At 35.3% G+C, this 23,769-nt stretch overlaps 1 protein-coding gene across 1 annotated transcript in view; it reads left to right on the top strand.

Annotated features, from left to right (window-relative positions):
• LOC132481281 (disintegrin and metalloproteinase domain-containing protein 2-like) overlaps window positions 1–23,680 on the top strand; it is a 91,514-nt gene extending 67,834 nt beyond the window's left edge. Inside the window, exons 15-20 of the mRNA XM_060086031.1 lie at window positions 1,316–1,421; window positions 12,832–13,015; window positions 17,740–17,817; window positions 18,039–18,171; window positions 22,310–22,469; window positions 23,647–23,680. Coding sequence (XP_059942014.1) covers window positions 1,316–1,421; window positions 12,832–13,015; window positions 17,740–17,817; window positions 18,039–18,171; window positions 22,310–22,469; window positions 23,647–23,680 — 695 coding nt within the window. The remainder of the gene's footprint in view (window positions 1–1,315; window positions 1,422–12,831; window positions 13,016–17,739; window positions 17,818–18,038; window positions 18,172–22,309; window positions 22,470–23,646) is intronic.
• Window positions 23,681–23,769: the final 89 nt, after the last annotated feature.

Here is a 23,769-nt window from a genome sequence, read left to right as displayed (position 1 = left end):
TTATATCTTTTCTTGAATATTTTACATAAAGACATATTCCTAAAAATTTTTTCACTGTCTTCATCTTCAGTTTCTGACTTACAGAAACTGTGTCTTCATTCTAAATGCTTCTCTCATAGAGACACTGCAACTTATATAGATACATCCATCTTTTTCTTCTGTTAAGTAAATGAAGTAAGAGACTAATCACTTTAATTAAATCAGAAACCAATAATTGTTCACGTTTAGTTAGAGTTTTGATTAGGTTCAGTCTATATCTAGTTCACTCTTGTTTCTAGGGCATAACTCTCCAGGGCTTTCAACTGAGAGATCGTATATTTACTGAGACTCCTGCCCCTGGCAGGTATGTAATCACAATGCAGAAACTGCAGAAAAATATGCTCTGCTTTCTGGAAGTCACCTCTTTATATTTTAATCTCCTTCTCTTCACATGTTGAGAAGCAGGAAAATGTCTTAAGAGGAGACTGTACTATATGTTGAGGCCCCCTGATTCTCTAATTTTATCACTATAGTCATAAAAGATCCTCCAACTTCAGCCTTATTTATGTCCAATGGCCTGCTTCCCTAGCTAAGCTTATAATTTTGATTTCTCACACATAGCTATGTTTCCAAATGACCTCTGGGATGAAAATCAACTGCTTATTTTCAGTTTACTACTGGCCTCTAAGACTTTCAACTGAGATCCTGATGGGTCCACAGGGGCTCCTCTTACGTTGTGTCATTTTTCTTCACAGTTAAATCTCCCTATCAAAAGTTTTTGGCTCAGTCTTCCCATTAGAGTAGAATTAATTGAGTCATTATAAATAAACTGCTCTTTAAGTAGACTGAATCTTATGAGAATTAAGCACATAATGTGTGTGGATTGAATAGTAAATATGAAAATAAATCAGTTGTGACTCCAAGAATTTTTGGTCTGGGGAAATTAGGATAAAAAAATAAGATTATTTTAATAATCTTATTTGTCTTGAAAACACATTTATATGAAAACACTATTGACCAATAAGTCAATTATTTGTTTAAAAAAGTTTCTTATATACTTATATATTTCTAGACTTATTAACAATTAGAAGATAAACTGCATACTGTAGTTAATCCTAAGGTGTCTGTTTGGAGAGTAGACAAGATGCTTTCAATATTTAAATATTTCATGGAAGTAGTTTTTTTGTGATTTTAAAACTAGGTTTTATTTTCAATTTTGTGTTATGCTCTTATTCTGTGCAATATTGTAAACAATCTCAGAATTTTAAGTGTACTCATTAATTATTTTAAATTAATGTAAGTTCAGTATGACTAACCACAAATTTTTATTTTTCAGGTTCAGGTTTTGGTACTCAAGAGTGTTTTGATCAACTTAATTCTAAGACTGATCCATCTGGGAACTGTGGCTCAACTGCTTCAGGGTACACACAGTGTAATCCTAAGTATGTTCTAGGAAATCTGTCTGAGAAACTTTATTTATTGCTTTATATTTGAAAATACCATGAGATAATTTACTTTACATGTAAGTGAAATGTCACTTGATCATGAAGTAAGACTATATTTAATCAAATTATAAATGTCTCAAGTACAGAATGTCTGTACTTATCTTTCTCACACATCCAAACTATCCCTTGTACCATCCCACAGAGCATTTAATTTACATAAAGGTACATTAATTACCCATTATTTAGAAGGACTGATCAGTTTTATTTTGCATGCTGTCACTTTAATTTTACAAAGGATGATCATTCTTCATAGTGATCTAATAAAAATGCATGAATTTTTACTATCCAGGAAGTAAAGCAATGTGTTTAAGAACATATACTCTACAGGCAGACATCTTGGTTTCAAATACTAATCCCAGTACTTACCTACTTGTGTGACTTTGGACATGTGCCTCACTTTTCTGATATGTAAAATATGCATATCAATTTCACTAACATCATTGGGCTTGTGCCAGTGTGGAATTTAGATACTCTATGAAAAGCACTTAGAATGGGACTGACATATATGAGGGTTAATTGTTAACTACTATGATTATTATATATACTAGAACTAGAATGCTACTGTTACTGTAATATTTTACTTTGATACTATTTCAAACTTGGTTTGATAGCAAAAATAAAAATTCTGTAAAAAAATTTCTTGTTTGCATGAATAGCAAAAAGACTTCCCATATAGCCTTTACTCAGTGGTTTACATTTTGCCCATTTGCTTTATCCTTCTGTTTTTCTAACTCTCCTCTCCTTTCCTCCCTTCAAAACGATTTTCCTAAACGATTTGAATGTGAATTGGTTACTATGTTTCATTATCCTTAGACAAATCATTGTGTTTTCTTGAGAACAAAGCTTTTTTTTTTCTTTTTTTGCGGTATGCGGGCCTCTCACTGCTGTGGCCTCTCCCGTTGCGGAGCACAGGCTCCGGATGCGCAGGCCCAGAGGCCATGGCTCACGGGCCCAGCCGCTCCGCGGCACATGGGATCCTCCCAGATCGGGGCACGAACCCGTATCCCCTGCATCGGCAGGCGGACTCTCAACCACTGCGCCACCAGGGAGGCCCAGCTTTTTTTTTTTAATGGCTCTACTGTAGCTGTCAACCACAGTTCTCAGTAAAACTTCATTCATTATCTCAATAAAGTATTTATAGGTCTGTTTTCTTGAGAACAAATCTTTTTTTTTTAATGGCTCTACTGTAGCTGTCAACTACAGTTCTCAATAAAACTTCATTCATTATCTCAATAAAGTATTTATAGGTCTTTTTTCTTGTTCAGGAGCAAATCCAGAGTCCTGAGTTTGTTAAACTTTAATCTAGAACATTCTTTTTGTTTCCATTTCTTTTCCTGTTTTTTTTAAATACGACAGGCCAATTATTTTGTAATATTTTCCTCAAATAGGATTTTTTTGATATTTTTCATCATTAGATTCATGTCATAAATTTTGGCAAGCTTACCACTGAAGTGGTGTTGTACCATCAAGTGCAATTTTTAAAAGGTACATGCCATTTTCTCTCAATGTTGGATATTTTAAGTTAAATTATTTGGTAAAGTTAGTTTTCTTTAGGTCTCTATTGTAAAGTTACTCTTCTCCTTTGTGTTTAATGTGTAATATGGGGAGAGTTAATATTGAGACCATGGACATATTCTGTTCTTCTTCAAACCTTCACCCATTAGTATTAAGGTTCATTGATGATTTTCTAACTCCATTATTGCCTCCCCCTTTAAGCTAGAAATGTACTGTAGAAAGAAGTATTCTTTTTATTTATTTATTTATGTTTGTGTATTTATTTATGTCAGTTCAGACTCAGCAATTGTTATTTGACTCAATAGTATAGAATATATTACTATCATTTATTTTAACACTTACTTTTTCAAATTGTCTCAATTTTGGCTAGTGAGAGTTTCTTTTAGCTGGCCACAATGTTCTTTTCAAAAGTCTGTATGACATTTTAAAAACTTACACATTTTTCCAGCACAAAAAAAGATGTTCTAGGCCCCTGTTATATTTTTCCTACCTTTGTTCTGGATTCAGCTGTTTCTCTAAGTAGCCCAGATTCCTTTTAGTAGAGAAGAGTATTTAGTAAACATCTGAGAACCAGGTGTGCTTATTTCTGCCATTTTCCATTATCTCTAAGTCTTCTCAGACAACAAAGCTAGAACATACAAGTATCACATTTATTTCTATATCCACGTATTATATCTCTGTTTTTAAAACGTGAACTTATAGTGATAATTTTATTTCCAATCAGATACCACAAATATATACAAAATACATCTTACATTCATAAGTTGCTTTTTCATATGCTCAAGCCCAGAAGCACAAAAGTTTGTTTCATAACTGCTAAAGCATATACTGACTAAAGGAAGCTCTCTATCTGCTATGATTATATTTTCTTTTAAATCATTGATCTTTTTATATTAGCTGCTATAAAGTGCTTCTCTGCTAATTGCAATATCTGGGTCATTTGGATATTGATACCTAGTGCTTTATTTGCACCTATATCACATTTTAACTTTTTTGGCATGTATAGCAATTTTTTGACTTTATATTGGATACTATGAGTAATACATAATGGAAACTTTGCATACATTTATGATTTTCTGTATAAGTACTTACAAACATTATATTAGTTTCAGAGGTAGAACATAGTACTCTAATATTTTTTATAGATTACACACCATACAAAGTTATTATAAAATACTGACTATATTCCCTATACTGTATGTTATATCCCTTTGGCTTATTTATTTTGCCATTGGTAGTTTGTACCTCTTAATCCCTTTCACCCATTTTGTGCTTTCCATACACCTCTCCCTTCTGGTAACCACTAGTTTGTTCTCTGTATCTGTGAGTCTGTTTCTGTTTTGTTATATTTGTTTGTTTTATTTTTAGATTCCACATATAAGTAAAAACATACAATATTTGTTTTTCTCTGTCTGATTTATTTCACGAAGCATGAAGCAATATACTATCCAGGTCCATCCATGTTCTTGCAAACGGCAACATTTCATTTTTATTTGTGGCTGAGTGATACTCTATTACATATATAATATACAAATAATATAAATATATCTCACATCTTTATCCATTCATCCAATGCTGGGTTCTTAGGTTGCTTCCATATCTTAGCTATTTTAAATAATACTGTTATGAACATTAGGGTACATATATCTCTTTGAAGTAGTGTTTTCTTTTTTTTTTTTTTTTTTTTTTTTTTTCTTTTTTTTTTTTTTTTTTTTTTTTTTTTTAGGTCTGTGTCTTTATTCCTGTCTTACCCCTATGTTCTTCATGACATTTTTTTCTTAAATTCCATATATATGTGTCAGCATACAGTATTTGTCTTTCTCTTTCTGACTTACTTCACTCTGTATGACAGACTCTAGGTCCATCCACCTCATTACAAATAGCTCAATTTCATTTCTTTTTATGGCTGAGTAATATTCCATTGTATATATGTGCCACATCTTCTTTATCCATTCATCCGATGATGGACACTTAGGTTGTTTCCATCTCCGGGCTATTGTAAATAGGGCTGCTATGAACATTTTGGTACATGTCTCTTTTTGAATTATGGTTTTCTCAGGGTATATGCCCAGTAGTGGGATTGCTGGGTCATATGGTAGTTCTATTTGTAGTTTTTTAAGGAACCTCCATACTGTTCTCCATAGTGGCTGTACCAATTCACATTCCCACCAGCAGTGCAAGAGTGTTCCCTTTTTTCCACACCCTCTCCAGCATTTATTGTTTCTAGATTTTTTGATGATGGCCATTCTGACTGGTGTGAGATGATATCTCATTGTAGTTTTGATTTGCATTTCTCTAATGAGTAAAGATGTTGAGCATCCTTTCATGTGTTTGTTGGCTGTCTGTATATCTTCTGTGGAGAAATGTCTATTTAGGTCTTCTGCCCATTTTTGGATTGGGTTGTTTGTTTTTTTGCTATTGAGCTGCATGAGCTGCTTATAAATTTTGGAGATTAATCCTTTGTCAGTTGCTTCATTTGCAAATATTTTCTCCCATTCTGAGGGTTGTCTTTTCGTCTTGTTTATGGTTTCCTTTGCTGTGCAAAAGCTTTGAAGTTTCATTAGGTCCCATGTGTTTATTTTTGTCTTTATTTCCATTTCTCTAGGAGGTGGGTCAAAAAGGATCTTGCTGTGATTTATGTCATAGAGTGTTCTGCCTATGTTTTCCTCTAGGAGTTTGATAGTGTCTGGCCTTACATTTAGGTCTTTAATCCATTTTGAGCTTATTTTTGTGTATGGTGTTAGGGAGTGATCTAATCTCATACTTTTACATGTCCCTGTCCAGTTTTCCCAGCACCACTTATTGAAGAGACTGTCCTTTCTCCACTGTACATTCCTGCCTCCTTTATCAAAGATAAGGTGACCATATGTCCGTGGGTTTATCTCTGGGCTTTCTATCCTGTTCCATTGATCTATCTTTCTGTTTTTGTGCCAGTACCATACTGTCTTGATTACTGTAGCTTTGTAGTATAGTCTGAAGTCAGGGAGCCTGATTCCTCCAGCTCCATTTTTCGTTCTCAAGATTGCTTTGGCTATTCGGGGTCTTTTGTGTTTCCATACAAGTTGTGAAATTTTTTGTTCTAGTTCTGTGAAAAATGCCATTGGTAGTTTGATAGGGATTGCATTGAATCTGTAGATTGCTTTGGGTAGTAGAGTCATTTTCACAATGTTGATTCTTCCAATCCAAGAACATGGTACATCTCTCCATCTATTTGTATCATCTTTAATTTCTTTCATCAGTGTCTTATAATTTTCTGCATACAGGTCTTTTGTCTCCTTAGGTAGGTTTATTCCTAGATATTTTATTCTTTTTGTTGCAATGGTAAATGGGAGTGTTTCCTTGATTTCACTTTCAGATTTTTCATCATTAGTATATAGGAATGCCAGAGATTTCTGTGCATTAATTTTGTATCCTGCAACTTTACCAAATTCATTGATTAGCTCTAGTAGTTTTCTGGTAGCATCTTTAGGGTTCTCTATGTATAGTATCATGTCATCTGCAAACAGTGACAGCTTTACTTCTTCTTTTCCCATTTGGATTCCTTTTATTTCCTTTTCTTCTCTGATTGCTGTGGCTAAAACTTCCAAAACTATGTTGAATAAGAGTGGTGAGAGTGGGCAACCTTGTCTTGTTCCTGATCTTAGTGGAAATGGTTTCAGTTTTTCACCATTGAGGACGATGCTGGCTGTGGGTTTGTCATATATGGCCTTTATTATGTTGAGGAAAGTTCCCTCTATGCCTACTTTCTGCAGGGTTTTTATCATAAATGGGTGTTGAATTTTGTCAAAAGCTTTCTCTGCATCTATTGAGATGATCATATGGTTTTTCTCCTTCAACTTGTTAATATGGTGTATCACATTGATTGATTTGCGTATATTGAAGAATCCTTGCATTCCTGGAATAAACCCCACTTGATCATGGTGTATGATCCTTTTAATGTGCTGTTGGATTCTGTTTGCTAGTATTTTGTTGAGGATTTTTGCATCTATGTTCATCAGTGATATTGGCCTGTAGTTTTCTTTCTTTGTGACATCCTTGTCTGGTTTTGGTATCAAGGTGATGGTGGCCTCGTAGAATGAGTTTGGGAGTGTTCCTCCCTCTGCTATATTTTGGAAGAGTTTCAGAAGGATAGGTGTTAGCTCTTCTCTAAATGCTTGATAGAATTCGCCTGTGAAGCCATCTGGTCCTGGGCTTTTGTTTGTTGGAAGATTTTTAATCACAGTTTCAATTTCAGTGCTTGTGATTGGTCTGTTCATATTTTCTATTTCTTCCTGATTCAGTCTTGGCAGGTTGTGCATTTCTAAGAATTTGTCCATTTCTTCCAGGTTGTCCATTTTATTGGCATAGAGTTGCTTATAGTAATCTCTCATGATCTTTTGTATTTCTGCAGTGTCAGTTGTTACTTCTCCTTTTTCATTTCTAATTCTATTGATTTGAGTCTTCTCCCTTTTTTTCTTGATGAGTCTGGCTAATGGTTTATCAATTTTGTTTATCTTCTCAAAGAACCAGCTTTTAGTTTTATTGATCTTTGCTATCATTTCCTTCATTTCTTTTTCATTTATTTCTGATCTGATTTTTATGATTTCTTTCCTTCTGCTAACTTTGGGATGTTTTTGTTCTTCTTTCTCTAATTGCTTTGGGTGCAAGGTTAGGTTGTTTATTCGAGATATTTCTTGTTTCTTAAGGTGGGATTGTATTGCCATAAACTTCCCTCTTAGAACTGCTTTTGCTGCATCCCATAGGTTTTGGGTCGTCGTGTCTCCATTGTCATTTGTTTCTAGGTATTTTTTAATTTCCTCTTTGATTTCTTCAGTGATCACTTCGTTATTGAGTAGTGTATTGTTTAGCCTCCATGTGTTTGTATGTTTTACAGCTCTTTTCCTGTAATTGATATCTAGTCTCATAGCATTGTGGTCGGAAAAGATACTTGATACAATTTCAATTTTCTTAAATTTACCAAGGCTTGATTTGTGACCCAAGATATGATCTATCCTGGAGAATGTTCCATGAGCACTTGAGAAAAATGTGTATTCTGTTGTTTTTGGATGGAATGTCCTATAAATATCAATTAAGTCCATCTTGTTTAATGTATCATTTAAAGCTTGTGTTTCCTTATTTATTTTCATTTTGGATGACCTGTCCATTGGTGAAAGTGGGGTGTTAAAGTCCCCTACTATGATTGTGTTACTGTCGATTTCTCCTTTTATGGCTGTTAATATTTCCCTTATGTATTGAGGTGCTCCTATGTTTGGTGCATAAATATTTACAATTGTTATATCTTCTTCTTGGATTGATCCCTTGATCATTATGTAGTGTCCTTCTTTGTCTCTTCTAGTAGTCTTTATTTTAAAGTCTATTTTGTCTGATATGAGAATTGCTACTCCAGCTTTCTTTTGGTTTCCATTTGCATGGAATATCTTTTTCCATCCCCTTACTTTCAGTCTGTATGTATCTCTAGGTCTGAAGTGGGTCTCTTGTAGACAGCATATATATGGGTCTTGTTTTTGTATCCATTCAGCCAGTCTGTGTCTTTTGGTGGGAGCATTTAGTCCATTTACATTTAAGGTAATTATTGATATGTATGTTCCTATTCCCATTTTCTTAATTGTTTTGGGTTCGTTATTGTAGTTCTTTTCCTTCTGTTGTGTTTCTTGCCTAGAGAAGTTCCTTTAGCATTTGTTGTAAAGCTGGTTTGGTGGTGCTGAACTCTCTCAGCTTTTGCTTGTCTGTAAAGGTTTTAATTTCTCCATCAAATCTGAATGAGATCCTTGCTGGGTAGAGTAATCTTGGTTGCAGGTTTTTCTCCTTCATCACTTTAAGTATGTCCTGCCACTCCCTTCTGGCTTGTAGAGTTTCTGCTGAGAGATCAGCTGTTATCCTGATGGGGATTCCCTTGTGTGTTATTTGTTGTTTTTGCCTTGCTGCTTTTAATATGATTTCTTTGTGTTTAATTTTTGACAGTTTGATTAATATGTGTCTTGGTGTATTTCTCCTTGGATTTATTCTGTATGGGACTCTCTGTGCCTCCTGGACTTGATTAACTATTTCCTTTCCCATATTAGGGAAGTTTTCAACTATAATCTCTTCAAATATTTTCTCAGTCCCTTTCTTTTTCTCTTCTTCTTCTGGAACCCCTAGAATTCGAATGTTGGTGCGTTTAATGTTGTCCCAGAGGTCTCTGAGACTGTCCTCTGTTCTTTTCATTCTTTTTTCTTTATTTTGCTGTGCAGCAGTTATTTCCACTATTTTATCTTCCACCTCACTTATCCGTTCTTCTGCCTCAGTTATTCTGCTATTGATCCCATCTAGAGTATTTTTTATTTCATTTATTGTGTTTTTAATCGATGCTTGATTCGTCTTTAGTTCTTCTAGGTCCTTGTTAACTGTTTCTTGCATTTTGTCTATTCTATTTCCAAGATTTTGGATCATCTTTACCATCATTATTCTGAATTCTTTTTCAGATAGACTGCCTATTACCTCTTCATTTGTTAGGTCTGGTGGGTTTTTATCTTGCTCCTTCTCCTGCTGTGTGTTTTTCTGTCTTCTCATTTTGCTTATGTTACTGTGTTTGGGGTCTCCTCTTTGCAGGCTGCAGGTTCGTAGTTCCCGTTGTTTTTGGTGTCTGTCCCCAGTGGCTAAGGTTGGTTTAGTGGGTTGTGTAGGCTTCTTGGTGGAGGGGACTACTGCCTGTGTTCTTGTGGATGAGGCTGGATCTTGTCTTTCTGGTGGGCAGGTCCACGTCTGGTGGTGTGTTTTGGGGTGTTTGCGGACTTTCTATGATTTGAGGCAGCCTCTCTGCTAATGGGTGGTGTTGTGTTCCTGTCTTGCTAGTTGTTTGGCATAGGGTGTCCAGCACTGTAGCTTGCTGGTCGTTGAGTGAAGCCGGGTGCTGGTGTTGAGATGGAGATCTCTGGAAGATTTTCGCCGTTTGATAGTATGTGGAGCTGGGAGGTCTCTTGTGGACCAGTGTTCTGAAGTTCGCTCTCCCACCTCAGAGGCACAGCACTGACTCCTGGCTCCTCAATTTGGGATGATTTGTTGTCTATTCATGTATTCCACAGATGCAGGGTACATGAAGTTGATTGTGGAGCTTTAATCCGCTGCTTCTGAGGCTTCTGGGAGAGGTTTCCCTTTCTCTTCTTTGTTCTCACAGCTCCTGGGTCTCAGCTTTGGATTTGGCCCCGCCTCTGCGTGTAGGTCGCCGGAGGGCGTCTGTTCTTCGCTCAGACAGGACAGGGTTAAAGGAGCAGCCTCTTCGGGGACTCTGGCTCACTCAGGCCGGGCGGGAGGGAGGGGCACGGGGTGCGGGGCGAGCCTGCAGCGTCAGAGGTCGGCGTGACGTTGCACCAGCCCGAGGCGCGCCGTGCGTTCTCCCAGGGAAGCCGCCCCTGGATCCCGGGACCCCGGCAGTGGCAGGCTGCACAGGCTCCCGGAAGGGCGGTGTGGACAGTGTCCTGCGCTCGCACACAGGCTTCTTGGCGGCGGCAGCAGCAGCCCCAGCGTCCCACGCCCGTCTCTGGGCTCCGCGCTTTCAGCCGCGAGAAGTAGTGTTTTCATTTTCTTCAGATAAATATCTAGGAGTGGAATTGTTGGATTTTATGGTAGTTCTACTTTAATTTTTTTTTTTTTTAGGAAAGTCCATACTGTTTTCCATTTGTCTGTACCAATTTACATTCATACCGACAGTTTACTACAGTTTCCCCACATCTGACCAACGCTTGTTTTTTTGTTTTTTTGGTCTCTTTGATAATAGCCATTCTGACAGGTGTGAGATGATATCTCATTGCGGTTTTGATTTGCATTTACCTCATGATTAGTGATGTTTATTATGTTTTCATGTACCTGTTGGCCATCTGTATGCCTTTGGGAAAATGTCTATTCAGGTCCTATGTCTATATTTTAATTGATTTTGGGAGGTTGTTTTTTATTGAGTTGTATAAGTTCTTTATATATTTTGGATATTAACCCCTTTACAAATATCTTCTTCCCATTCAGTAGGTTGCCTTTTTTGTTTGTTTGTTTTGCGGTACATGGGCCTCTCACTGTTGTGGCCTCTCCCGTTACGGAGCACAGGCTCCAGACGCGCAGGCTCAGCGGCCATGGCTCACGGGCCCAGCCGCTCCATGGCATGTGGGATCTTCCTGGACCGGGGCATGAACCCATGTCCCCTGCATCGGCAGGCGGACTCTCAACCACTGCGCCACCAGGGAAGCCCTCCAATATGTAATCTTTTTGTCTGGTTTCTTTTATGTTTTTGAGATTCATCCATTTTGTAGGCTATATCAGTAGTTTGTAGCTTCTTATTACTGGGTAATATTATATGGTGTGGATATAAACATTTTAAAATTATGTACCAGTTAATGGGCATTTAGAATGTTTCTAGGCCATTAAGAACAATGTTGCTGTGGATGTAAGCTATTATATAGAGAATGGATAAACAACAAGGTCCTACTGTGTAGCACAGAGAACTATATTCAGTCTCCTATGATAAACCATAATAGAAAAGAATATTGAATATATATATGTATAACTGAACCACTTTGCTGTACAGCAGTAATTAACACAATATTGTAAATCAACTATACTTCAATAAAAAAATCAAGAACAATGCTGCTGTGAACATTCTTGTGGAGTATTTTGTTTGTTTGCTTTGTAAAGCCATATATTTGTTTCTCTTGGGATATAACAAGTGTGAAGGTGCAAGTCTTTATGTAGACACATATTTAAAAATTTCACTTGGATGCACACTTAGAAGTAGAATTGCTGGGTCACATGGCAGGTATATGTTCAACATTTTAAGAATCTTCCCAAATATTTCCCAGAGTTACTGTACCATTTTACATTTCCAGCAAATATGTATCCGAGTTCTAGCTTCTCTACATCCTTCTCTACATCACCAACATTTGATACTGTCACGACTTTTTGTTTCCTTGTTTATTTGTCATTCTAAAAAGGTATCTTACTCTGGCTCTAATTTGCATTTACCTACTGATTTATGAAATTACCACCCTTTCTTGTGATTATAAGGCATTTGTATATCTTCTTTGGTAAAATGTCTTGGTAGATCTGTAGCCCATGTTTAAATTTTAAAGCCCATGGTTACTTTCATGATTTTGTCTGTGATTTATGCACTATCATTGTGATGAATCTTAGTGGTTCAGCGTTAATATTTATTGCATGTACTGCTTCTTGAGTGTATGCCTCAGTGTCTTGTCAGTTTGGGACCCATGATGTGGAGAGTACATATTATGTTTGAAAAACAGAAAAGGAAATCCAATCATACCAGTAATTTTTAAAATTTTACTAATTTTTTAGAATAGAATAAGCTTGGAATTATGTTTAAGAATCAAAAAAGGAATAAAGAATTGTTACCAAAAAAGTGATAAGGCTAAATAGAAAGTAGTTCATAATTACTAAGATGTTGTTACTATTAACAATGCAGGAAAGGCCCTCATATTTTTTGGTGTTGCACAATTAATTGCATACATCTTTTAGCAGCCCTTAATGCTTTATTTAAATCTGTTTGCTTTATTTTTTTTTTTTTTTTTTTTTTTTTTGCGGTATGCGGGCCTCTCACTGTTGTGGCCTCCCCCGTTGCGGAGCACAGGCTCCGGACACGCAGGCTCAGCGGCCATGGCTCACGGGCCCAGCCGCTCCGCGGCATATGGGATCCTCCCAGACCGGGGCACGAACCCGTATCCCCTGCATCGGCAGGCGGACTCTCAACCACTTGCGCCACCAGGGAGGCCCTAAATCTGTTTGCTTTAGAAATGATATTCTAATATTTCTCTGTATTGAAAACTAATGATTTTTATTTGTTTGTAAATTATAGGGATGTGCGATGTGGAAAATTACTGTGTACATATGATAAAGGAATTATAATTAATATTCCAAATGCCACTGTTTTGTATAGCAACATAGATGGACACATCTGTGTTGGACTGGAATATGCATATGATGATAAAGACAGTGGAAACATGTGGGTAAAAGATGGAACTGTTTGTGGTCTAAATAAGGTATGTAGTCTTTTATTACCAACTAATTTCCTAATTTCAAATTTTAAATGCATATTTGGTATTTTTCTCATAATTTAAGTGCACATTTAATTTCAAAAAATAAGAAAGTAGAAAGTTTTGAAAATGAGAAAATTTTTAAAAGAAAAAATATAACCTGCATTCATGCATAGATATTATCACTGTGAATATTTCATTGGCTATTTAGTACTTTTTTCATGGAAGTCATATGTATTAACTGAACTGAGAATCATACAGTTCATTAACTATTTTATTAATTATCTCATGTTACACAGGGAGTATTTTTAATGTCATGAATTATATTTTGATATAATTACTTAAAATAGCAGTTAAAGTAACATATGCCCATTTTAGTGATGAAAATAATAAAGGATTCACAGAGTAAAAGAAAAATCAATCAAAGGCACATAAATCTGAGATATAACTACTCTCCATTTTCATGAACCTTCCATCAACTCTTTTTATTAATTGAAGTATAATTGATTTACAATATTGTGTTAGTTTCAGGTGTACAGCAAAGTGATTCAGTATTTTTGCAGACTATATTCCATTATAGGTTATTACAAGATAATGGGTATAATTCCCTGTGCTATATAGTATATCTTTATTGCCTATCTATTTTTTTTTTTTTTTTTGCGGTACGCGGGCCTCTCACTGTTGTGGCCTCTCCCGTTGCGGAGTGCAGGCTCCAGAGGCGCAGGCTCAGCGGCCATGGCTCACGGGCCCAGCCGCTCCGCGGCATGTGGGATCTTCCCGGACCGGGGCACGAACCCGTGTCCCCTGCATCGGCAGGCGGACTCTCAACCACTGCACCACCAGGGAAGCCCTGCCTATCTATTTTATATATACCACTTTGCATCTGTTAATCCCATACCCCTAATTTGTCCCTCCCCACTTTGATTTCCCCTTTGGCAACCATAGGTCTGTTTTCTATATCTGTTTCAGTTTTGCATATATATATATATTCCTTTGTATTCTTTTTAAGTTTCCACATATAAGTGATATCATATAGTATTTGACTTTCTCTTTGACTTATTTCACTAAGCATAATTTTCTTTAAGCCCACCCACATTACTGCAAATAATAGTATTTCATTCTTTTTTATGGCTGAGTAATATTCTGTTATATAAATAAATTTATAAATATATATATACATATATATATTTAAAAATCACATTTTTAAATGCAGTAGTCTGTTGATGGGCACTTGAGTTGCTTCTGAGTCTTGGCTATTGTAAATAGTGCTGCTGTGAACATTGGGGAACATGTATGTTTTTTTTGTTTTTTTTTTTTTTGCGGTACGCGGGCCTCTCACTGTTGTGGCCTCTCCCGTTGCGGAGCACAGGCTCCGGACATGCAGGCTCAGCGGCCATGGCTCACGGGCCCAGCCGCTCCGCGGCATATGGGATCCTCCCAGACCGGGGCACGAACCCGTATCCCCTGCATCGGCAGGCAGACTCTCAACCACTGCGCCACCAGGGAGGCCCACATGTATGTTTTTGAATTAGTGTCTTTCTTTTTTCCAGATGTATACCCAGTAGTGGGATTGCTGGGTTGTATGGTAATTCTATTTTTACTTTTTTAAGGAACATCCATAGTGGTTGTATCAATTTGCATCGCCAGCAAAAGTGTACAAGGGCTCCCTTTTCTCCACATTCTCCCCAATATTTGTTATTTGTAGACTTTTTGATGAGAGCCATTCAAACAGGTGTGAGGTGATACCTCATTGTGTTTTTGATTTGCATCTCTCTAATAATTAGCGATGTTGAACATCTTTTCATGAGCCCGTGGGCCATCTTTATATCTTCTATGGAAATATGTCTATTCAGTCTTCTGCCCATTGTTTAACTGTTTTGTTTTTGTTTTGATATTGTGTTGAATGAGCTGTCTATATATTTTGGATATTAACATCTTGTTAGTTGCATAATTAGCAAATATTTTCTCCGATTCCATAGGTTTCTTTTTGTTTTGTTGATAGTTTCCTTTGCTGTGCAAAAGCTTTTAAGTTTAATTAGATCCCATTTGTTTAGTTTTGATTTTACTTCTTTTGTCTTAGGAGACTGATCCAAGAAAATATTGCTACAATTTATGTCAAAATGTATCCCATCTATGTTCTCTTCTAAGAGTCTTATGGTTACAGGCCTTACAGTTAGGTCTTTAAACCGTTTTGAGTTTATTTTTGTAAATGTTGTGAGGGATTGTTCTAATCTTATTGTTTTACATGTGGTTGTCCAGTTTTCCCAGCACCACTTGTTGGTGATACTGTCTTATATCCATTGCATATTCTTTCCTCCTTTTTCTCCTGTTTCTTTTTATAGCATGTGATTTTTTTGTTAAAAATTGGACTTTTGAAAAACAGCCATTTCTCCCACTGTTTGCAGTCTGGCTCTGTGCTAGCGTAGTCCTTTTCTAATTTCTTGGGTGTGCTCTGAGCCTTGGGAGTAGCCTGAGGAGAAAGCTTGTGGTCTCTGAGATCTTTGTGAATATGCATCTTTCCTGGGTCTTTTTGTGGCTCTTCTTATTCCCCACATACATGTGTGTTTTTTAATGTCTTGTTTTTCCAAATAGTCTCATGCCAGGGTTGCCTTGGAGCCTCAGATGGTCTATCGTATGTTTCCACCCATTCTCTCTGCTCCAAATGTCTACAAGTCTTAGTTTCCCTGCAGTTTTCTGGAGCAGTGTCCATCTGAGATCTGAATTAGGTGGAACAGAGACCAGTCTTCAGGCAGTTCCCAGACAGGTTAGAATATTGAAAATAAGGCGTCCTCTACTCCATTCAGTTCAAGGGAGGGAACTGGAAACTCAGCTGCTGTCTCCTCCAGACCAAGACTATGGCATGCCCAAGAAGTAGTGGGACAAGGTTTGAGCAAAATACTACAAAACTTTCTAACATTTTGATTGTGGCTTTTTGTTTGTTTGTTTGGGCATTTGCTTAGCTGCAGTAGATCTTTGACTGCTTCCAGAGCTCCTATGGGTTGCTTTAGCCAGTTCTTCTCCCTCTCCCCCCCTGCCTCCTCCTCCCCCCCCTTCCCCTCCTCCCCTTTCTTCATCTTCTTCTTCTAGGATCTCTAAAGGAGAACAAGACTTGGGGCTTCCTAGTTCACCATTTTGCTGATGTCACCCTCCAGATTATTTTTTCAGGATTTGGTAAAACCTGCTTTTAATTCTGTCACTGGTGTACGGTGCATATAATCACTTAAATACTACATCCTTAACCATTGATGACCATGGGAGGAATGCTGGCTTCAGGTTTTGGTTACTTTTGTGGAATCACATTGTCTCACAATTTCTGTGCCTAAAAATAATTTTTATTTTATCTCATTGTGTAGTATTATTTGATATTACAAGTAAAAAGAAGTCTCAAAAAATAATATTTCTAAACTTTTGAGCTTTATGCTTAGCTTTCTCATTCCATTACTTGTACCACAACCAAGAAAGTTAGACATACCAGAGACCTTGGTGTCGTTGCCCCATCTCTCTTTTCATCCCTTCTATACAATCTGTCACTAAACTTAGGTGGATCAAACTATTTAACTCTGTCTCAAACACAACAACTGTTTCATCAACACCAGTACCACTCAATTTCACTCTATGGTTGTCATTTTTCTGGACTACTGTAATGTTATTCTAGTTTGTCTTTCTATATTTTCTCTTGCCTTTTACATTCTCTTTTTCAAAACCTCCTATTATCAGCTTTCCATCTTCCAATTAAATCTCTAAACACCATCAATTGCTTATAGGTTATAGACCAATTTTCTGATTAAGACTATAAGACACAGACAAACCCTCCATAATAACCTGTGTCACATCACATATAGATTTTTTGTTGTGTGTGTGTTTCTATATCTTTTACTGCAGTATGAGCAACATGAGTTTTGTTGTTGTTGTTGTTCACTGCTGTGTTCTCAGGGGCAGGCGCATCGTAAGACTCAAATATTTAGTTAATTAATGTTTGGGGCTTCCCTGGTGGCGCAGTGGTTGAGAGTCCGCCTGCCGATGCAGGGGACACGGGTTTGTGCCCCTATCCCGGAAGATCCACATGCTGCGGAGCGGCTGGGCCCGCGAGCCATGGCCGTGGAGCCTGTGTGTCCGGAGCCTGTGCTCCGCAACGGGAGAGGCCACAGCAGTGAGAGGCCCGCGTACAGCAAAAAAATAAATAAATAAATAAATAAATAAATAATGTTTGAATGGCTATTCTTTGTGTAACAACTGCAGTGCCCTAAATATTTCTTAACAGTTTCATAATAGATATGATGTAGGGTCATTTTCAATATTTACTCTTTTTCTATAAGTACTTGGTCTTTCATGTCTATGCTTGATTAAGTCATGTTCAACATCAGAGCTCAATAAAAAAGTTTCACTGTCCTCATATATTAGATAAATTCTGTGTTTTTATTATTTCATAAAACTATTTTATTTTAGTATTTATTACACATTTACCTTTACTGTTATTTATTTCGTGTCTGTACTTGCTATCCCAGTATAAGCAGGGAAGATGCTTTTATTGTTTTATTTACTTTCAGATAATCAGTCTCATCTAGTGCTGAAAACATAGTAGCACTATGAATTAATCACTTATTGTTAGTATATTAATATTTATTATTAAATAAATACCTCTTATGTCAGTATAATGAGGAATCCTTTTAATTAGATGCCAAATATAGATGGTTGTACAGTTAACTTACTTTGGGATATATCCTTTTTAGGTCTGCAAGAATAAGAAATGTGTAGATTCTTCATTCTTGAATTATGACTGTACTCCAGAAAAATGCCACAGTCAAGGTGTAAGTATCAGCACTATGAGACAAGAATAGAAATCACTGAGACTGATATTTGGAAAGCAAACGCACAGCTAAACACACACACACACACACACACACACACACAGTCATATTCATAAACCACGTAAGAAAATCAGCCTTATCTGACCTAGATATTATTTCAAAATTTTAAGTGAACACAAATAATTTTAGCTATCTATTTTATGATATTTCTCCTGTTTCAGGTATGTAATAATAAAAGGCACTGTCACTGTAACCCTACATATTTACCTCCAAATTGCCAAGTTTCACTAGAGTCATGGGAAGGTGGGAGTATTGACAGTGGCAACTTTCCACCCTCAGTACCAGGCCTACATGGTAAGTATTGATTGATACTTGATTGATACTGATTTCAATAGAAATTCTAATTAAAATAACATTTTCATGTATTAAATTTACTAAAATAAGTATTTTGTCTACCAATTTATATTTAGATTATGTTTGAACATAAAACAATACACCATATATGGCTATTTAATTTATGTTTTCCTTCCAGAGACTAATGTGTTATAACATATTAAATATATGTTATAAATAAGGTATGTCAGTAAAGGCCCAGGCACGAAAATAGAAATCACTTTAGCCTTTCATACAGAAGGAATTCAATACAAGGCATGGGGTAACACAAAACGGCAGAGATAAAAGCCAATCAGAGAACAGTGAGGCAACCAGAGATTAGCAACACAGGAATCCACTACCACTTCTTAGGGCTAAAGGCACAATAAATGGAGATGTTATTACTAGAACCAGAATCTAAGCCATCTCGCATGACATGTAACTGTGGTCAGGGCTATATACTAGGGTCTAGAACACAGGTAGAGGTACTCTCCAGCATGAGGTGAAAGTGTAGAGGATACAGGGACACGACTGCAGATGCTGGAGACAGAGAGGGTTAAACACCATGGCGATTTCTGTCTTCTTACCCTCCAAATTTTATCCAGTGAATCCCATTAGCCAAACCTAACTAGAAGACCAAAGGTTAAGGAGCTTAGGAAATATAATTTTCTACATTTTTTGGTTCAAAGTAGAGATGGATTTTAGAGCAAGCTGGCAGACCCAGTGTTGCTTAGGACTAGATTTCTTTTATATAAAAACCTATATTTACAGAAAATCAAAGCAAGCAGATTTTGAGCCAGACTTAGTTCGTAACATTTCCACATTCATTCCAGCATTTCAAATATAGTATTTAAGACCATACAGTAATAGATTAAGTAAAAAACATTATAACATACTTATGTATCACCAAACTATTTCTATGTTAGTGGGAACGGTCAGCTTATCTTCAAATTAACAGCAATTAACTGCTTCTACCATGCACATCCATACTGCTTCCCCAGTGAGGACTGTTTCCTAGAATCCAGGTTGGTTTTAATGATGTGATTGAGCACTAAAATATACAGAAGTGAGATTCTGAGACTTCCATGGTCTTCCTGCAGATTCTGATTGGGTTTTTTAGAATATGAATGCTTCAAACTCTCATTATTGGAACACTCATTCTGTTGAAAATTATCTGCTGTACATGAAATTTGACTACATTGAGACATAAAAATACAACCATGCAACTAAGCCCTCCCCAAATTGATGACACACAAAATTAAAAGATTAAAAGTTAAAAAAATTAAAAGTTACTAAATTTAGGGATACTTTCTTGCACAATCTCTCTCTCTCTCTACACACACACACACACACACACACACACACAAGTTGGTACCAGATGGTGTATTTATATTTATATAACAAGAATCTAAAACATGTGCCATTAGCTTTGGAATTGGATGGTGCATGGAAGGTAGAACAGGAAACTGTTGAAGACTATTGATATATGTTGACATTGTCTCGAGAAGACTGTTGGTGAGCAATTCAAAGACAGCTTAAAAACATGTTATTAGAAGTTGGAAAAATTAGGACATTTATTATGAAGTAGTGAATTGTGTGGCATCCTTGCTGCCTGTGGTAATGTGGAAAGTAGAATTCATGGTTCTGGTCAGCAAGATTTCTAAGTTGGGTGACTTAAGTTACCTATGATAAAATACAAGATGATAGTAATTATTAATGAAGGAAGAGTTCAGTTTTCAAGTAAAATGTCTATTTTACTTGAAAAGAGCTATAATTTATTTGGTTTGAAAGTAAAATTAATTTTTATTCCTGAATTCTTCCAGCAAAACATTCTTAAAGTAAGAAATGGCTAACAGCTAAATTTGAGATACTGAGCAATAAAATTTGATCTCAGATAAAAATTGTCAAGCGTATGTAAACCCCTCTGTTAAGACCTCAGAAAAACTTAAAGTGATGCCTCTTAGACACCTTCATCTATCAATATACAAAAAGCCTTCTAAGTATTGTACTGGACTGCCTCTTAAAAACTCTCTAACAATAAGGCTACTATGAGTCTTAAATAGGTTATTTTATAGCAGCCTCACCAGAGTCCAATATAGACAGATTTATGTAAAAAAGATTTGTGGGTGTGGTTTCATTTAATGGGGTGTATTTTTTATTTAATACACAAGAGATCCATACATTTTTAAGGAATTACATCAGTCAGACTGAAAACGGTCAAGATAATACATATGTTCTTCAAGTCCTAATCAATTATGGGTAAAAGTAGACTGATAAAGCTACTCTAATGTAAAAAGGGTTATAAGGGCTACTCCTTATGGAAAAGGAATTATAAATCATAGGGTATAACCAAGAAATCAGAAGCCCAAACTTCATGATTTGTGCATTTGTGATTTTTGAAAATCACCACCAACAAAAATAACAGCAACAAGAAATACAGATGTATATGGTTTCACAGGTTAATTCTGGCAAGATTTTGCAAGGCAGAAATACCATTTTAAAAAGTAGCAGTGGAAGTGACTCCCGTCACCTCGCTGTATGAGGAAAACATATCCCTGATGACAAATCCAGAAAGAAAGTTAACAAAGAAAAAATTACAGAACAATATACTTCATAAACATAAATGTAAGCATTCATTTGAAAGTCAATCAGTGCAATTCACCAAATTAAGAATTTTTAAAATGTGTATCATTTTCTCGTTTGATGAATAAAAGTCATTTGACAAAATTCAACACCTATTTATGAATTTTTTAAAGGCAACAAACTACCAACAGAAGCAAACTTCATTAATATGATAAAAAGCATCAACAAAAAAATTTTAGCCAATATATCTTATGATAAAATACATTGTTTTTTCCAAAATTTGAGAGCAAGGCAACGAAGTCTGCTCTCACCATGTCAATATTTTACCCTAAGCCCTAGCCAGTGCAATAAGTAAAGAACAAAAAATCAGGAGCATGAAGATTAGAAAGGATGATGCAGACGATATGATTAATTACATCAAAAATCCTAAGGACTCTACAAAAATACTTCTAGAAGGTCAAAGGAAATGTTTAAAAGTGGATAGTATTGCTATATACTAGCAGCAGTAAATGAAAACCAACTTAAAATCAGTACCATCTACAATACTATCAAATATAAAATATTAGGAATAAGTTTAACAAAAGATGTGCAAGACTGAAACTAAAACAAAAATGCAGATAGATGCTAAACATACAAGTAAATGGAGAAATATGCCATGCTCACCTATTGGAAAGTTTATTATTGCCAAGATGTCAATTCTCACCAAATTAAATCTATAGATAAAAATAATCATAAAAGCATGAAACATTTTAGATATCAACAATTTGATTCTAAAATACACACAAAAGTGCTTAGAATAGCGAAAGAGCTCTGATAAAGTACAACAAAGTAGGACAACTTAGTCTATTTGCCTTATATTAACTTTAGAATAATATAAATTTAGTATATAGTTACAGTAATCAAGAAAAGTACAAAGATAGTTCAACGGGAAAGGAAAGTCAGTTCAAAACATTGTATTCTAACAACTGGATATCCACATAAGGCCAAGTGAATCTCAAAATTACAACTTACTTCACAATTCATGTGGGATAGACGATAAATCTAAATGTAGAAGCTAAAACTATTCTTGAAAGAAACACGGGAAATGTCTACATGACCTTGAGATAAGCAATTAATTTCTTAGATGAAACATGAAAATAAATACCAATGCAATAAAAGAAAAGAATTTGGACTTCATTGAAATGCTATTACATATGCAATATTTCTTACAAAAAAAATTGAGTACTGAAGGAAAATTCAGTTCTTCCTGGGATCACACTATAATTCTTTTCGTCTGTATTATGAGATAGATCTGAAAAGAGATTACATGGAATAGAAGGTTCTTAATAAACAAGCAAGGAATATAGGACTATTATGTAAGAGAAGAGTCTAACTTTGAGCATTTAGGATGTCAAGTTATCCACTTCATATAAAATATGTTAATTATAAAATTATTAAATGTTTAAACATTTTATTCTAATAGTCATATTAAAATGCAGAAATGGTTTTGCTATATTCCTGGTAGTTGCTTTCAAATCACTGGTGTTTTCTCTCCTAGACAGGCGCTATATTGAGAATGTTTACTATTCCAAACCTACGAGATGGCCATTTTTCTTACTCATTCCTTTTTTCATTATTCTCTGTGTACTGATTGTTACACTGGTAAAAGTTTATTTGCAAAGAAAAAAATGGAGAACTGAGGACTATACAAGCGATGAGTATATTAATTTTATATTTAAGATTCATTACTTTTGTAATTACTTGGCCTACATAGTAACTTATCAATAAATAACATTATGGTGATATAACTAGTAATAATTCCGATTATATATTTATCTTTATATGGAAATTTAATATGTAATATATTAATGATCAATATAATGAATAATAAATTTCTTTAATCTTAAAACAACTTGGAGTGTGTTAAGGGTAAATTTAAGTAGAAATAATTTCTAATTAGTGTTTATCTACCTCCTTTTACTATTTGATCTTAATTATTAAATATGTATTAAATATTATTACTTTACTTTTAATATTTATATATTTCAAAGAATTTTGCATACACTATTTTATTAAAACATAGCATGGAAATTTAGGAGAGTAGTTAAGCTTTAAGGCACTTAAATAAATTGAGAGGCAGCCAGAGTTGGAAAAGATTAGAAATTAATATATAATAGTAAAACTGAAAAATCTAGATATAGCCATGGCTAATCTACAGAAAAAAATTTTTAATTAAATAACCTTATAAATATCTGAAAATATGCTTCAAGAATAAAACAACTATTAAAATTGGTTTATTTCCTTTCATGGAAATTGCTATAAAATAATTTCTGCCTTTGAGTTTTACATCTATGCCCTTCATCTTAATTAAAATGAAATGAATTTTATTCAAATATTTAAAGAATTTTATTGAAGTATTTAAAGTTGATAAGATAATACTAATTAAAAGAGAATACATTTCATAGAAATATTTTGAAAAGTTTATGTAAAATTGCTGAAGTAATATGTAACATAAAATTTTCACATAATTCAGATAATATTTAAACATATTAAAGGAATTTTCTTATATTAGATGACTTTATTGTGGAAAAACTGGGCAGAATATGAATGGTAAAAAAAAGTGTAAAACTATTTAGCTAATAATGTTATGAATATAAATATGATCTGGGTTCATTTCCAGGTAAACTTATATTACTTTGCTTTTTTCTCATATTAGTCTTTCTTACCAGTTAAGAGGTGCTCTTGGTGGTAAGATATTCTTAAGTAGTGACTGCTCCCAGATCTCAGATAGGGATTCAAAACTATTTCAATACTGATAAATGGTACAGAGGTTTGTAGAACCATCTTTGAGGAAAATACAATTTTAAATGATTATTTTTATTTTTAAATATATAGGCAACAGGAAGGTGACAGTGAGACCAAAGACTAGCCTGGAAAACAAAGAATTCATGGTATCACAGTAAGTATCAACTATTTTAGGATGAGAGGAAGAAACAAACAGAAAATTCAATGTATTAG

The sequence above is a fragment of the Mesoplodon densirostris genome, chromosome 20 (genome assembly GCF_025265405.1).
Source record: "Mesoplodon densirostris isolate mMesDen1 chromosome 20, mMesDen1 primary haplotype, whole genome shotgun sequence".
In the NCBI taxonomy this organism is placed as follows: domain Eukaryota; kingdom Metazoa; phylum Chordata; class Mammalia; order Artiodactyla; family Ziphiidae; genus Mesoplodon; species Mesoplodon densirostris.
Note: the sequence above shows the minus strand (reverse complement) of the source record. Positions and strands in the feature narration are given on the sequence as shown.